This window comes from Pterocles gutturalis, unplaced genomic scaffold, assembly GCF_000699245.1.
Source record: "Pterocles gutturalis isolate BGI_N339 unplaced genomic scaffold, ASM69924v1 scaffold7942, whole genome shotgun sequence".
Lineage (NCBI taxonomy): Eukaryota > Metazoa > Chordata > Aves > Pterocliformes > Pteroclidae > Pterocles > Pterocles gutturalis.
Window position 1 is genome coordinate 1 of NW_010115204.1, and position 12740 is coordinate 12740.

General features: G+C 41.9%; 1 protein-coding gene across 2 annotated transcripts; it reads left to right on the forward strand.

Moving 5' to 3' along the window:
* The first annotated feature begins 1494 nt into the window (after window positions 1–1494).
* Window positions 1495–12371, forward strand: DDX6 (DEAD (Asp-Glu-Ala-Asp) box helicase 6). Of its 2 annotated transcripts, none has more exons than XM_010075092.1 (13): window positions 1495–1959; window positions 3376–3439; window positions 3918–4022; window positions 4888–5017; window positions 5501–5647; window positions 5886–5980; window positions 6700–6822; window positions 7324–7452; window positions 7777–7893; window positions 8522–8585; window positions 9508–9609; window positions 10327–10506; window positions 11859–12371. In XM_010075092.1, the coding sequence occupies exons 1-12, from the start codon at window positions 1760–1762 to the stop codon at window positions 10500–10502; spliced, it is 1452 nt and encodes a 483-aa protein (XP_010073394.1). In that variant the 5' UTR covers window positions 1495–1759; the 3' UTR covers window positions 10503–10506; window positions 11859–12371. The 2 variants fall into 2 exon arrangements, with proteins under 2 accessions (XP_010073394.1, XP_010073395.1); XM_010075093.1 differs by having other exon boundaries at window positions 10327–10510; window positions 11859–12080.
* Window positions 12372–12740: the final 369 nt, after the last annotated feature.

Consider the following 12740-nt stretch of genomic DNA (forward strand, 5'->3'; position numbering starts at 1 on the left):
TGTCCGGCTCGGTGAGGCTGGGCGTTCTCCTTGGGTCTCTGTCCTCTTGAAGGGTTGTTTCGAGCGAGGGAGGCGGAGGGATCCAGAGGTTCCGTCTCCCGCAATATCGGGGAACTTGCCGGCGCTGGTATCCGGGTCTTTCAGGCGGCCCAGGTGACTTTGTGACTCGTCCGGTTTTTATGAAGTTCATGGCAGCAGAAATCTCACCTCAAAGATGCCTTAAAACAGTTCTTCCAGTTAGGAAGAAAACTATCAGAAAAGTCCTACTTTTGCAAACTTTAGAGTTTTGTTGTGAAGCTGGAATTGAGGCGCTTGGAAGCAGCGGGAAGCCTGGGAAGAGGCTGAATTCCTTTTCCATTCTCTTGAACGTGCCTTTGATTCACTGGGGAAAGGCACCTTTTTTGGTGGACGCTGAAGTTAGGAAGCGGTAGTTTGTCAGTTTTTCCTTTGTGTTTCCCCAAGATACAGATGCAATGAGAAATCCTATAGACCAGCCGACTTTCTGTTGCTTCTGAAAAGTTTCGGACTAGGAACGTCTTCATCATAAGGAGTTTTCTAGCTCTGGGTAATGGTTACTTTCTGTGTATAAGGTGCAGGCTTTTGTATTACCTCTTTGCAGTTTTGCCAACCTTTCTGTTAAGTACAGCGTCAATATTAAGTCCTGTGTACCAAAGGTTATCTTTTGAGTGCAATACGAGTTGTTACTGACAGCTGGGAGGTAGCGGAACACATAAGCAGGAAGCTAGTTATCTAGTGCAAATGAATGTTACTCACTGCTTCAGTTTAGGCTTGGTCAGTTAGACTTAACAAAACAGGAAGCTACTGTCTGTTCAACTTGATGATATTGTTAGTTTCGCTGTTCCGAACGGTGTTAAATCAGTACCAAATGTAAAAGTTTGAATAAGCTGGTTGAACTAACTTTTTGGGTTGGAAAAGGATAAGCTGTTTTTTGGGGGTTTGGATTTTTTTAAAAAAAATTTATATGTGATTTCTATTTCCCTTTTAAAGTGAAGAGGGTGATCAGAATAACTTCAGGATTTTGTCAGTTCTAACTGGAACATCCACTTGATATTATGGTCTTGCTTCCTGTCACAAACTTGTGCATGACGTTGTTGCTTAGCATTTTAGGGCTGCTTTGCTGTGTCCCAAAAGTAGGGAGATTTCAAGAACCAACAAAGCAATTGATATAATTCATGTTAACTTTACCGGGGCGGGGTAGGGGGGCCGGTAGTATTTTTCAAGTGGTTACTCACTGGAAGGCTGCTGAAAGTACAGCTGTTTAGAAGATTGTCTTTGGTGACTGAAGGTGGTGGGAGCTTTATAGAAAGAGGAGAAAAGTTTGACACATGTCTTGGTAATTATCACCGAGAAAAGCAAGTACTGTTGTTGCATACTGCCTGGGAAGAAGTGAATCTTAAAATACAAAGGTAAACTGAGGTGATTTACCTTGAAAAAAAGTCCACATACTAATTGTTATTGTCTGCTTCTCTTTCAGATTGAAGCAAGTGAATTCTGATATAACTCAACTTTGTTAGAGGGCTTTTTTAAAAAAAAAGTTGATCCACAGTGCATCAGAGCAAGTTACTACTTTACTTTTGAGTGACTTACAGGTGCTTGCCTGCATTGCAATAAAGGACTCATATATTGAGCAAGACTTATTTATCTCTTCATTTTGGAGAGTCTAATAAACTGTTATTACAGTTTCTGTACTGACTTTCAAAGTTTTGAAGTCTAAAAAGACATCTTTAAAAATAAAAACATGAGCACGGCCAGAACAGAGAACCCTGTTATAATGGGTCTATCCAGTCAGAATGGGCAGTTGAGAGGCCCTGTAAAACCCAGCGGGGGCCCCGGAGGTGGAGGCACACAGACTCAGCAACAGATGAACCAGCTGAAAAATACCAACACAATCAATAACGGCACTCAACAGCAAGCACAGAGTATGACCACCACTATTAAGTAAGTGTTTGTATAGGCTGCCGCAAAAGTGATGTTTAAAAGTCGCGTGTGGGAAAGTGTTCTTGGGTTCCTATGTTTAAAAAAGGTTTCTTGTGCTGTTTTATGTCACTGGCGGTTAGAAGGACATTGTGGTAAGAATGTTGTATTTCCATGTGTGAGCTTCTCTCTGACAGCGATCTCTGCAGTGTGTTCGTTGTGAAAATCAGAGGTGGCCCACCGAGCAGCAGTATCCTGTTATCTTTGCTCGTGGTGAGTGGTATGAGAGGGAAGTTGGGGAGTGGGAAGGAACTGAACTGAAATTTAAGGAAGAGGAGGAAACACCACCTAGTCTCTGTCCAGTTGTGTATGCTTTTCAGGTGTTTGTTGCAGTTCTTTCTCACGGTGAGAAATTCTTTATGGTCAGTTATCTTTTGTCATTGATGTTAAATAGTAGCGCTTGCTCTCCTTGGTGTAACGCTTTGGCTTTAACTCACCAAAGCCTGAGCTGAGATACTATGGTACTGCTGTGATACCCTCCGACCATCAAACTGGTTTTGGAAGTGTGCTAATAAAACACGAGTGTGCTGGTTGGAAATTCTGAAGGATGTGAAAGACTTGGATGTTACGGTAATGTGTTCCTTTTCTTTTTTTCCCCATGGTTCCTTCTCCCCTTGGACAACGTTCAGTTCTATTTTGTTACTTGATTATTTGCAAAGGAAGTACTAGCTGTCATCAGAGTGCACATAATGGAATACTCAGGTTCTTAAAGTTTGGCTATCTAGTTTCCCTTTTTTTTGTTTGTTTCTTTCTTTCAAAAAATGACATGAAACTGCTGAGTTTAACTCATCCAGATTCACTCATGGCTTCTTGAGATGGGGAAGAGAAGGACTTACTCTCCTCTGTGCAGTGGCTTTTGAGAGAGGATGGGTGTCTAAATCTCACTGAGAGCAAAAGACAACATTTGATCAACAAGTGGAGTGTGTGCTTACCTGATTTTAAAAGTGTGTTTTATTTTCTCACATTACTCGTGGATTAAGAAGGGATGTTCCCTGGGAAAGAGATTTTTTTTTTTTTTTCCTAAATGATGAAATATTCTCGTGTGGATTTATTATAGCCCATTTCTGTCATATGACTAAGTCCATGCTCGGTTTTAAATCTGTGTTCTACTGGATTGATTCAGTGCCCTAAAAATGGGACTTGAATCATGACGATAAAGATTTCACAAATTCTCTGTGCGCTTGGCAGACTGCTGATTTTTTCTGTTTACAGTTTCCTTCCTGTTGCATCCTGCTTAGCTCAGAGAAGACTTGAGCTCGTATGTGTAGGTGCTTTTAGCTTTCAGGAGGTGAAAATATTACGTGTTTATCACTGTGTCTAAGAAAATAAAAATGCAAAATGAAATTATTAAGCCTTTTTTTTTTTTTTTTTTTGTTATAGACCTGGTGATGACTGGAAGAAGACTTTAAAACTCCCTCCAAAGGATTTGAGAATCAAAACTTCGGTAAAGATGGTTGAATTGTAGGAATAAATATTAAATAAAAGGTGTGGAAGAAGCTGCACTGGCAAAGTATTTGTCCTAAGCGAAGATTCAAAACGGTCTGGCTCTTGCTGTTTTAACTGAAGAGTTAATTTGTTCTACAACTCCTTGGGAGAGATGTTTCTCTTGGAAAGCTCAAAACCTGAGTTTACCGTGGATTTTTTATTTTATTAGTGTTACAGCATGGGACTGATTGTCGGTGTCTCTGGCAAGGCAGATAGAAAGATGTCAGTGTGTGTTCACAGTACCGTGTGTGTTTATGAGAAAGCTCGCTTTTCCTTCTCTGCTGTGTGGTATTGCACAGATTAGTGGGAGCTCCTGTATGGTAAAGGAGTGCTCTTTGGGGCCCTCATGTGCGGTCAGTCTCTCATTGAGTCAGACCGATCTACAGCTGTGCGTTGTATGACCTAATCTTATGGATGTACTTTTTTTAATTATTCAGGACGTGACCTCCACAAAAGGAAACGAGTTTGAAGATTACTGTTTGAAACGGGAGTTGCTGATGGGAATTTTTGAAATGGGCTGGGAAAAACCATCTCCTATTCAGGTTGTTTACAAACAGACTACTTACAAGCATAGTTTAATTTTTATAAATTTATTTAAATTCTTATTCATACTTAGCTATTGGTTACTCATGATTTGGGAAAACTGGGGTTGTGAATGGCAGAACTTGGTGGCCCTTTAGGGAAGGCACGAATTTCTAACACCCGTCTAAATCACTGTGTTATGCAATGGGTGACTTAGAGATGGGACTGGGTTGCACTTTAGAGAAGTTAACTTGGATTTTCCTTTTCACTGGGGAGCTGTTAGCATGTTAATCCTCTGTTCGATAACATCCTTCACATAAGTAGTCCCAGGGAGAACGGGACTGTTCTGTAAATTTTCCAGAAAAGTGAATTACTGTATGCTGCATACCTTTAGTTTTTACAAAGATAACTATGGCTTTGTCACACAGTTGCTGCTTTTCTTGTCATAACCATCTGGAAGGAGCATAGCAGAGATTATGGAAGAGAGATTAACAAGTTAGCAAGTTTACCTTTCTGCCCCTCCATCTTGCTTTTACTTTTTAGGCTTGTTCTATTAATAACTGTTGATGTGTAAACTTCAGGGGGATGGGGAAGTTGAACTCTTTTAATTACTCTTTGGAGGATTATCATTGAGAAAGCTATGGCTTATAGGTAATTTGTCTGCTTTAAAACAGGTTCTAACCCGCTGCCTTTCCAAAAGGCTCTTTACTGATAGGTTTAACTCCTTCCTGTTACGAGTTAGCGACACTTGCAGTTGCAGGATATTCTGTTTGTGAAACAATCAGATTTCACGTGATACTGTTAGGGAGGAGAGTTAAATTTGGCCAGCCTCTTCAGCGAGCGTTGCTTACGATTGCTCATGTGCTGTCTGTCATTGCATTTCAGGAGGAGAGCATCCCCATTGCTTTATCTGGTAGGGATATCTTGGCTAGAGCGAAAAATGGAACAGGCAAGAGTGGAGCCTACCTCATTCCTTTACTTGAACGGCTAGACTTAAAGAAGGACAATATACAAGGTCAGTTGAGATGGGTCTCGCTTAGCTGCAGACAGGTAACGGTACTGGTCGCTACGCAGCAGACTTGAATCTAAAACTGGTCAATGATACTGAGCGGTGTAGGTTATCTGCTTGTACTTTCCCAGAAAGTTACCGGGGAGCGGTGGAGGGGAGGTGGAATTTTAAAAATCCCACGGTTGCTGTCTTTTGAATTTGAACTGGAAGACGTCTTTGGACTTTACTGTCTTGCCCTGGAAAGTGGATTTGGAGTAATAAGCGAGTATGCTGGCTGGGGGACTCGTGTGGGGGAATATCAGGGGATGGAGAACCCTCGCACGGAATTTGCCTTGTCATAAGCAGTTTCTGGGTCTTGTTCGGGATATCCAGAGCAGAAGTCCAACACCGTAGAAGTACAGCTTTCATAAAATCTCTGTCTCCTCTGTGATTAGTATTTAAGATATGAGCATGTTACTAGTATCTCACAGTGGTGCTTTGAACTTTCAGCAATGGTGATCGTTCCCACCCGCGAACTAGCCCTGCAGGTCAGTCAAATCTGTATCCAAGTCAGCAAACACATGGGAGGTGCCAAAGTGATGGCAACAACGGGAGGAACCAATTTGCGAGATGACATAATGAGGCTTGACGATACAGGTCAGAGCACTTGTGCTACACTAGACTTGCTGTTTGTTTGTGCTTTTACGATGCGGCATTGGAATTTCTGCTTGTAGTTATTGTTTGCCTGTTACAGAACAGACTACAATATGTCTTGTTTGCTGTTCCATGGTGTCATTATTCTCTCAAACTGTTCATATGAAACGCGACCGTGAATGCCGGAAACGGTTTTTTAGTCGCCTTAACCATTTTTTTTTTTGCTCTTCTAACCTTACAGTGCATGTGGTGATAGCTACCCCTGGGAGAATTCTCGATCTCATCAAGAAAGGAGTAGCAAAAGTTGAGCATGTCCAGATGATAGTATTGGATGAGGCAAGTTGCTCATGTAAACATTTTGGCTTTTTGACACCCCAGTTAAAGCAGAGATGCGTCTCGGCGAGTCTCCTCATTATGCACAGCGACATATCAAAACTTTGCTTAGAGATGTTCTCAGGTTATAGCTCGTGAGAAGGTATTTTGGCAGAAGAGTTTTTCTGCACGTGAATCTTTTAAGAATATGACCTAGGAAGATTTGGCTTTCCTGTGTTCTTTGCTATTCCTGAAAAATACGTTACCAGTCTATTCTGAAATGAAGGAATGCACTTCATTTGGTTTCAGTTTATAATGAGCAAGATGTGCTTGCTACACAACTGCGTGTAAAACTCATTTATGAACACCCCCTAGCATTGGTCTTCTGAGTGAAAGGTTGGGAAAATAATTGTGGAAAGCTCTCGGATGACTCTGACAGGAACCCCGATAACTGTTTTCAGGTTAACGTTCCATTTATTTTTCCTGAATTTGATTCTGTTTAAATCGAAGTGCTGAAAACCAGGAGAGGGTAAACTTCCTTTTACTGATTAATTCTGTCTCCAGCAGCTAAATAGCGCATCTTCTGGAGCGTGCTCTGTGCTTCAGAGGGGATGGTCCCATCATGAGGGCAGGGAGAATGCTCCTGGTGTGGTGGTTTTTCCCCACCCGTCGGTGTGGTACTAGCAGAAGACTGAAATCTTGCCCTATTAATTTAACTTGCTCTTTTACTTCTGTTATTACAGGCAGATAAGTTGCTGTCTCAAGATTTTGTTCAAATAATGGAAGACATTATTCTCACGCTACCTAAAAACAGACAGATTTTGCTCTACTCAGCCACTTTCCCTTTGAGTGTACAGAAGTTCATGGTGAGTGCAGATGTATTCACGTACGTGCGGTGGCGATAACGTCGGACATGAAGTGTGTGAATGAGTGGTGTGTAGCTGTGAGGGCTCATTTTTTTTTTTTTTAATGCATCCGGATTTCACTGGTTTAATCTAAATCAGCCTGAACCTAGCCAGAACTTTGAAAGTACTTTTTGACTCACGGTAGCATTAGTGGGAAAGCTGGGTACGCACAGTTCTTGCCCGTAAGGTACCGTTTTCCACTTGTACTTTAGTTACGTGCCACCTGAAGCGCTGATCCGCTTCCAGAGCATGCTCCTGTTTGGCCTGCTGGGTCACCTCAGATTTATAAGTCATCCTTTGTGAAATTTTACCCACCCTGTCTGTGTTGTGTGTGGCACGAAGAGCGAGTGGCTAGGTAGTGCATCCTTGCCATGGAGGAAGTTAAATGTGCCAGAGGGTGGGAAGTACTTACATGGTTTTGCGTGTAGATATGTCCGCTTTATCCTTACCTTTATTTTTCAGAATTCCCATTTGCAGAAACCCTATGAGATTAATCTGATGGAGGAGCTGACCCTGAAGGGAGTTACCCAGTACTATGCCTACGTAACCGAGCGTCAGAAAGTGCACTGCCTCAATACACTTTTTTCCAGGGTAAGCAGCAGGGCTGGGTCAAGAACATACAGAAGCTTTTTTCCTTTTGGAAACAAGAATAAGACTGAGGGTGGCAAAGATGGCTTAACAAGGCTTTTAGCTTATCAAAATGTGGTGTTTAGCTGAAGCTAAAAATGCATGCTGCTTGTCCGGCACCTTTGTGTTACAGAACTTGTTCATTATGTCCCCTCTTATACAAAAATATATACTGTGTAAATTGCCAGCAGAATACCTACTTTCTTTCTGTAAGGGATTTAGAGTTGTGTCTTGGATCACTTGTTAGTAAAATGCTGCAGTTACTGAGCACACTATTTATATGTTCAGCTCCAGATTAACCAGTCGATCATTTTCTGCAACTCTTCTCAACGGGTTGAATTGCTAGCCAAAAAGATCTCCCAGCTGGGCTATTCCTGCTTCTATATCCATGCTAAAATGAGGCAGGTGAGTATGAAGTATACAGCGTAGAGCAATACATGTTTCGGTTCTCAAAGAACACGCAGGTTTGAAGCAAGCACGAGACTTAATTCAGCTGTGCGGTAAAACTTGGGGTGGTGTGGAATAAACCACGGTAGACCGCTAATTCTGAATCAGTAGCGAAAAATACTCCATGCTGGAAAATGAAGTTACTGCTGGCTTCGGGTTTTAAGGGAACGAATAAAACATGCGTTGAACTTGGCAAGGGGCTGGGGGAGGATGATAGTCAAAATACCAGTTTAACTTCCTTGATGAGCGTTTCATGTAAGTAGTTGTAACTCAAGATACTCCTGTTCTGAGGTGGCTTTGATGCGACTGCACGAGGCTTTAAAACACAGTCGGTTAGAAGTGTCTTTATCTAAAAGTGGTACCAAGGGCCCCTCTAAGTTCTTTGGAACACGTGGGTAAGAAATGTGAAAAAATACGTACTAGCAGCTTTGTTTGACTCAACTGTTCTCTAATGACGAGGGGGAAGAATTCACCTGTTTGAAGTTCAGTGTTTGTAACTTGAATATACCTGAAAGTCAGGTCTGTTGGTTTTCTTCTGTTGTTGTTTTGGTTTTTTCCCTTTGTTTATATATTTGTATATTTCCAGGAGCACCGCAATCGTGTGTTCCATGATTTCCGAAATGGCTTATGCCGCAATCTTGTTTGCACTGGTAAGAGTTCCTAAACATTTTCCTCTTTCTAAAGGTTGTGATAGAAAGTGGACTAGCCATTAGCCCGGGTGTAATAGATCACTTGATTCGTAATAAAACAAAAGAATATGTTTTGGCGAGATGTTTTTGTCAAGCCTGCACGTGACACAGTGCAGCGCTCCTTTAGGCATGTAGATTTTTGTCTTCTGTGACAAACCCTGAAACGGCAACTTGCTAAAAAGTTACTTTGCTATGTTAGTATTTTCTGTACTAGTTTTGTTTTCTGGGTATTTTCCTGTGTGAGTGCTCTCTGAGTTGTTGGGCCATAAGCTTTATGAAATATCGGGAGAAGTGGGTCACCTGAGTAAGTTTTGCCAATTCTTTAAATGTTTGTAGCTCAGCTTTTCTAAGTATTTTTATAGTTTCAGTTTGCCTGTGTGTGATCCAAGTTCTTCGTTGTATGGCCTGTTTGGGCAGTACTGTGGCAGTGTCTGCGTATCGCTAAGTGCCTCTAGGTCATCCTAACAAAAATCACTAGAAGTGGAATAAAAATAGTTGAGCTAGTTGGATGTAGTTCAGATCTCAAGTCTGTTGGGACATGGGCAGCGCACAGTCACCTGTGAGGAGATGCTTGTGCAAGATGACTTGCTCGGAAGTGGTCTAACAGGGAAAAAACTGCCTTTGTGGTAATTACTTTTGCGGCGTAGATGTGCTGATTTGGTGTTTTGGTCATTCTTCCTGTGTTATTCATGTTTGTACTGGATAAAGAGCCAAGAAAAAGCTGTAACAGAACCGTGTGTAAACTGTCTGTGATACAAGGGGAGCTTATATCTGGAAGCTAGTGCAAGACAGTGGCCATCGTGGTTAATCTTTCCACCCTGAATACTGTCAGTGTTTGGTCTCATTGAAATTAACTTTCTTTGTGACCTGGATTGTCTTTCAGATCTGTTTACCCGAGGTATTGATATCCAAGCTGTGAATGTGGTGATAAACTTTGATTTCCCAAAGCTGGCAGAGACTTATCTCCATCGTATTGGCCGATCAGGTGAGAGGAAAATCCTCTTTCAGGTACAGTTCTGCTGATGACTGTGATGTTTCTTAGCCTTGAATTGCCTTGTGTTTTATTACTGTGTCTGAGAATTATTTTAGTTAGCTTTGATTTTTCTGACAAATTTATTTTTGAATGTAATCTCTGATGATTATCATCACAAGTATCTGAATAAAGGGCTGTTTTCTTGAAACCGGCCTGAATGCCCTAGTGAAAAAAAAAAAGCACATTTTGTTTTAATCTCAGGAGACTTACCGATGCTCCTGTTTGCAGTTTGGGAGAATTCTGCGCTGAAAACGTAGCGTAGTTTTATTCTGCGTCAGCGTAGTTTTATTCTGCGTGTGCTCCAAGGTATGTTTGTAATGTCTGGACATCAGCAAAATATGCCCTTAAGAAAGGCAGTAAACAAAGGAACTCTGTGTACTTGAACTTAGTAGTTCTGGTTTGTTCAAGAACTCTGTTATTGAAGAAGGGCTGGATGTGCATAATGCGGAAGACTTCTCGTTGGTAATAAACAAGGAGGTTTGGTTAGTGCATTTTGAATCTCCTGGGTTTTTTTATTCCTATGGCAATATTGAAGTCCTTACTGAAAACTGATGTGAAAGTTGTAGAGGCCTGTGGCAGGGTCTGGATTGGCTTTTATCATCTGAGAGCGATGCTCATGTTTTAAATGAGCCTTCTATTACTTGGTTCAGGCCTTTTTTTTTTTTTAAGGTCGCTTTGGTCATCTTGGCCTGGCCATCAACTTGATCACCTATGATGACCGATTCAACCTGAAAAGTATTGAGGAGCAGTTGGGAACTGAAATTAAACCCATACCAAGCAACATTGACAAGAGCCTGTATGTGGCAGAATACCACAGTGAACCCGTAGAAGATGAGAAACAGTAAGCATGTATGTAAATGCCTTCCTAAATAGAGAAGTTGTGTTGGGTGGACGAAGAGCTGGTGTGTTAATGTTACCACAGGGGAAGAGGGGAACTGATGTGCTGAAGAAGCTCTGAATGTGAAAACAAGGGTTTGAAGTAGACTATCGGGGCAAGGAGTTCTGTGGATGTGCTGAAGCTGGTAGGGGACGATGAGTGATTTTTAGTTGGTTTAATTGCAATACTGACCCATATGCTAAGGAGACCAAAAATGGGAGAAAAGGGAGAGCAGGGAATGGTGTTTGGAGAGGCCAGGAGGGCTACTAGTACCCTAAGGAATTTTTTCCATACTGCTTAGCTAAAATGAGAAATTGGTGAGGGGCAGAGAGGAAGGTGGTCCTCAGAAAGGCGAGCAGAGAAAATGGCTTTGAGAACAGAGCACCAACAGAAGAGCCGAAGCACCTCAAGTCCCCCAAGTCCCCCGAAGGAACAGGCATCTTTTAAAGGTGCTGCATCTTTTGCACCCTTTGGTTCCCGGAACTCTTGCGAGCAAACAAAGTAGGTAGCAAATCTGTAATTCCTCCTTGCTACCACGTGAGGGCACCTACCTCGCTTTAAAAGAAGAGGAGGTTTCGCAGTTGGAAACTCCCAAGTGTGCCTCTTCTGATCCCTGTCTGAGGAAAAAGGGCCAAGTCGAGTCCTTTTGTGAGAAGAGGACTCACCTTGGATTGCAGTCAAGCAAAATAGCTACAGGATGATGTTTGTTCTGGTTTTAGTTAAGATGCTATGTCGTGCGAGATCAGATACCGTACAGTTTGCTTGGAAATCGTTCTCTTGCCTACTTCCTCGGTATCGTGAATTAGAAAGGGAATTGCAGTGAAGCTGCTGAAATTCTTCTCGTGGGACAGAAGAAGAAGTGGCTGCAGAAGCAGACTGCTAGATAGTGTTACAACAAACCTGGGTCCCTTCTTTGAAATCATTTGAGGATAGCCCTAGCCAGTCACGCCAAGCTGACTTGCAGCCTCTGCTTTGCAGGCAGAGCGTTCTCCGTGTTTTATAAATAACTAAATAAACAGGTGATGAACTTGGGAAGGGCTGTTGGGTGGCTTCCTTAAGGGGAATGCTGTGACCTTGCCGGGAACTGTTTGCTGCTTCCTAGAGTACAAGAAACCAGTAGATAGTCGTGCTCTGTAGGTATAGTAAGGCGTTAGCAGCACCTCCTTCTATGAAGCTGTGGTTGAGGCTGAGCTGTTCCAAATGCCCTTTGATTTTCCAGAGCTGTTACATAGTGGGTGTGATTTATTGCTTACCTCTGGTTTTGCATAGAATTGGTTTAACTGTGGGTGTTGTGGTTGTTTTTTTGGTTTGTTTCTCTTTTCAGGCTTTGATTATACATGCCTGAAGGTGAAGCCCTTTGATCCAGATCTGTGACACATCGTTTCTTTGGGGATACCCTTCTCTTTGTGGGTTTTTCTTCATCTTTTCATTTTGGGACTACGAAGAATAAAGAGCTCAGCCTTTTTTTTGTTTTAAATTTGGCAGCAAGGAAGAAAGAAGATTAAAAGGAGAAATGTCTTTTTGTTTTTCCACTTGTTTGCACTGTGTGCTGATTGAACATTAGTTGCACTAACTGCTGGTTTTAAAATTTTTTTTTTTTCTTTGGGTGGGAGGGGCAGCAAGGGAAGAAGAGAAACCCTGAAAAGAGAAGAATGTTGATGAACACGAGCTTGTCTGCAATTTCAAATTCTTCAACCATTGACTGAGTGCATTTCAACTTCTCCCTGGTTACTCATCTGTTTTTAAGCTAAAGAGCTTGTTACTTATTCGTGCAAAGTGCCTTATGCTATGAGACCATTCAGAATATCACCTTTCCGACACAGCCCAAGGAATCAACAGCTGTTTTTGGTTTCAGGTCAAAGTTCCCCTCTCTTCCCCCTCTCCTCCTCCCCAAGTACTCAAGCCCAGGGCTGGGAGGTGAAATGTATTGGTAATACGACTTTTTTCTTCAACTTTTTTTTTTTAATTGGAGGAGTTGATATGCATCTGCAGTTCACCCACGCTGTAAATACCTGTATTTAAAACAAAACCAACGTAAAATCTGGGCTGATTAGGTGCAGCATCATAGCTCCAGAAGGAAAGAGTAGCCTGTCATCCTTTGCAGGAGCCATAAGAAAAGCCCTATGCTCTAGCAGAACACTAAAGACTGGTTTCCATAAGAGTCTCCATTAGTAGTTACAGCACTTGATATGTAGACTTGTTTCAG

Bases quoted from the DNA above. Each gene is read 5' to 3' on its own strand.
- DDX6 (XM_010075092.1), top strand. From the start codon at position 1,760: ATGAGCACGGCCAGAACAGAGAACCCTGTTATAATGGGTCTATCCAGT. The intron at 1,960-3,375 runs GTAAGTGTTTGT...TTTTTGTTATAG, and splicing joins AGTATGACCACCACTATTAA to ACCTGGTGATGACTGGAAGA. The intron at 7,894-8,521 runs GTGAGTATGAAG...GTATATTTCCAG, and splicing joins TCCATGCTAAAATGAGGCAG to GAGCACCGCAATCGTGTGTT.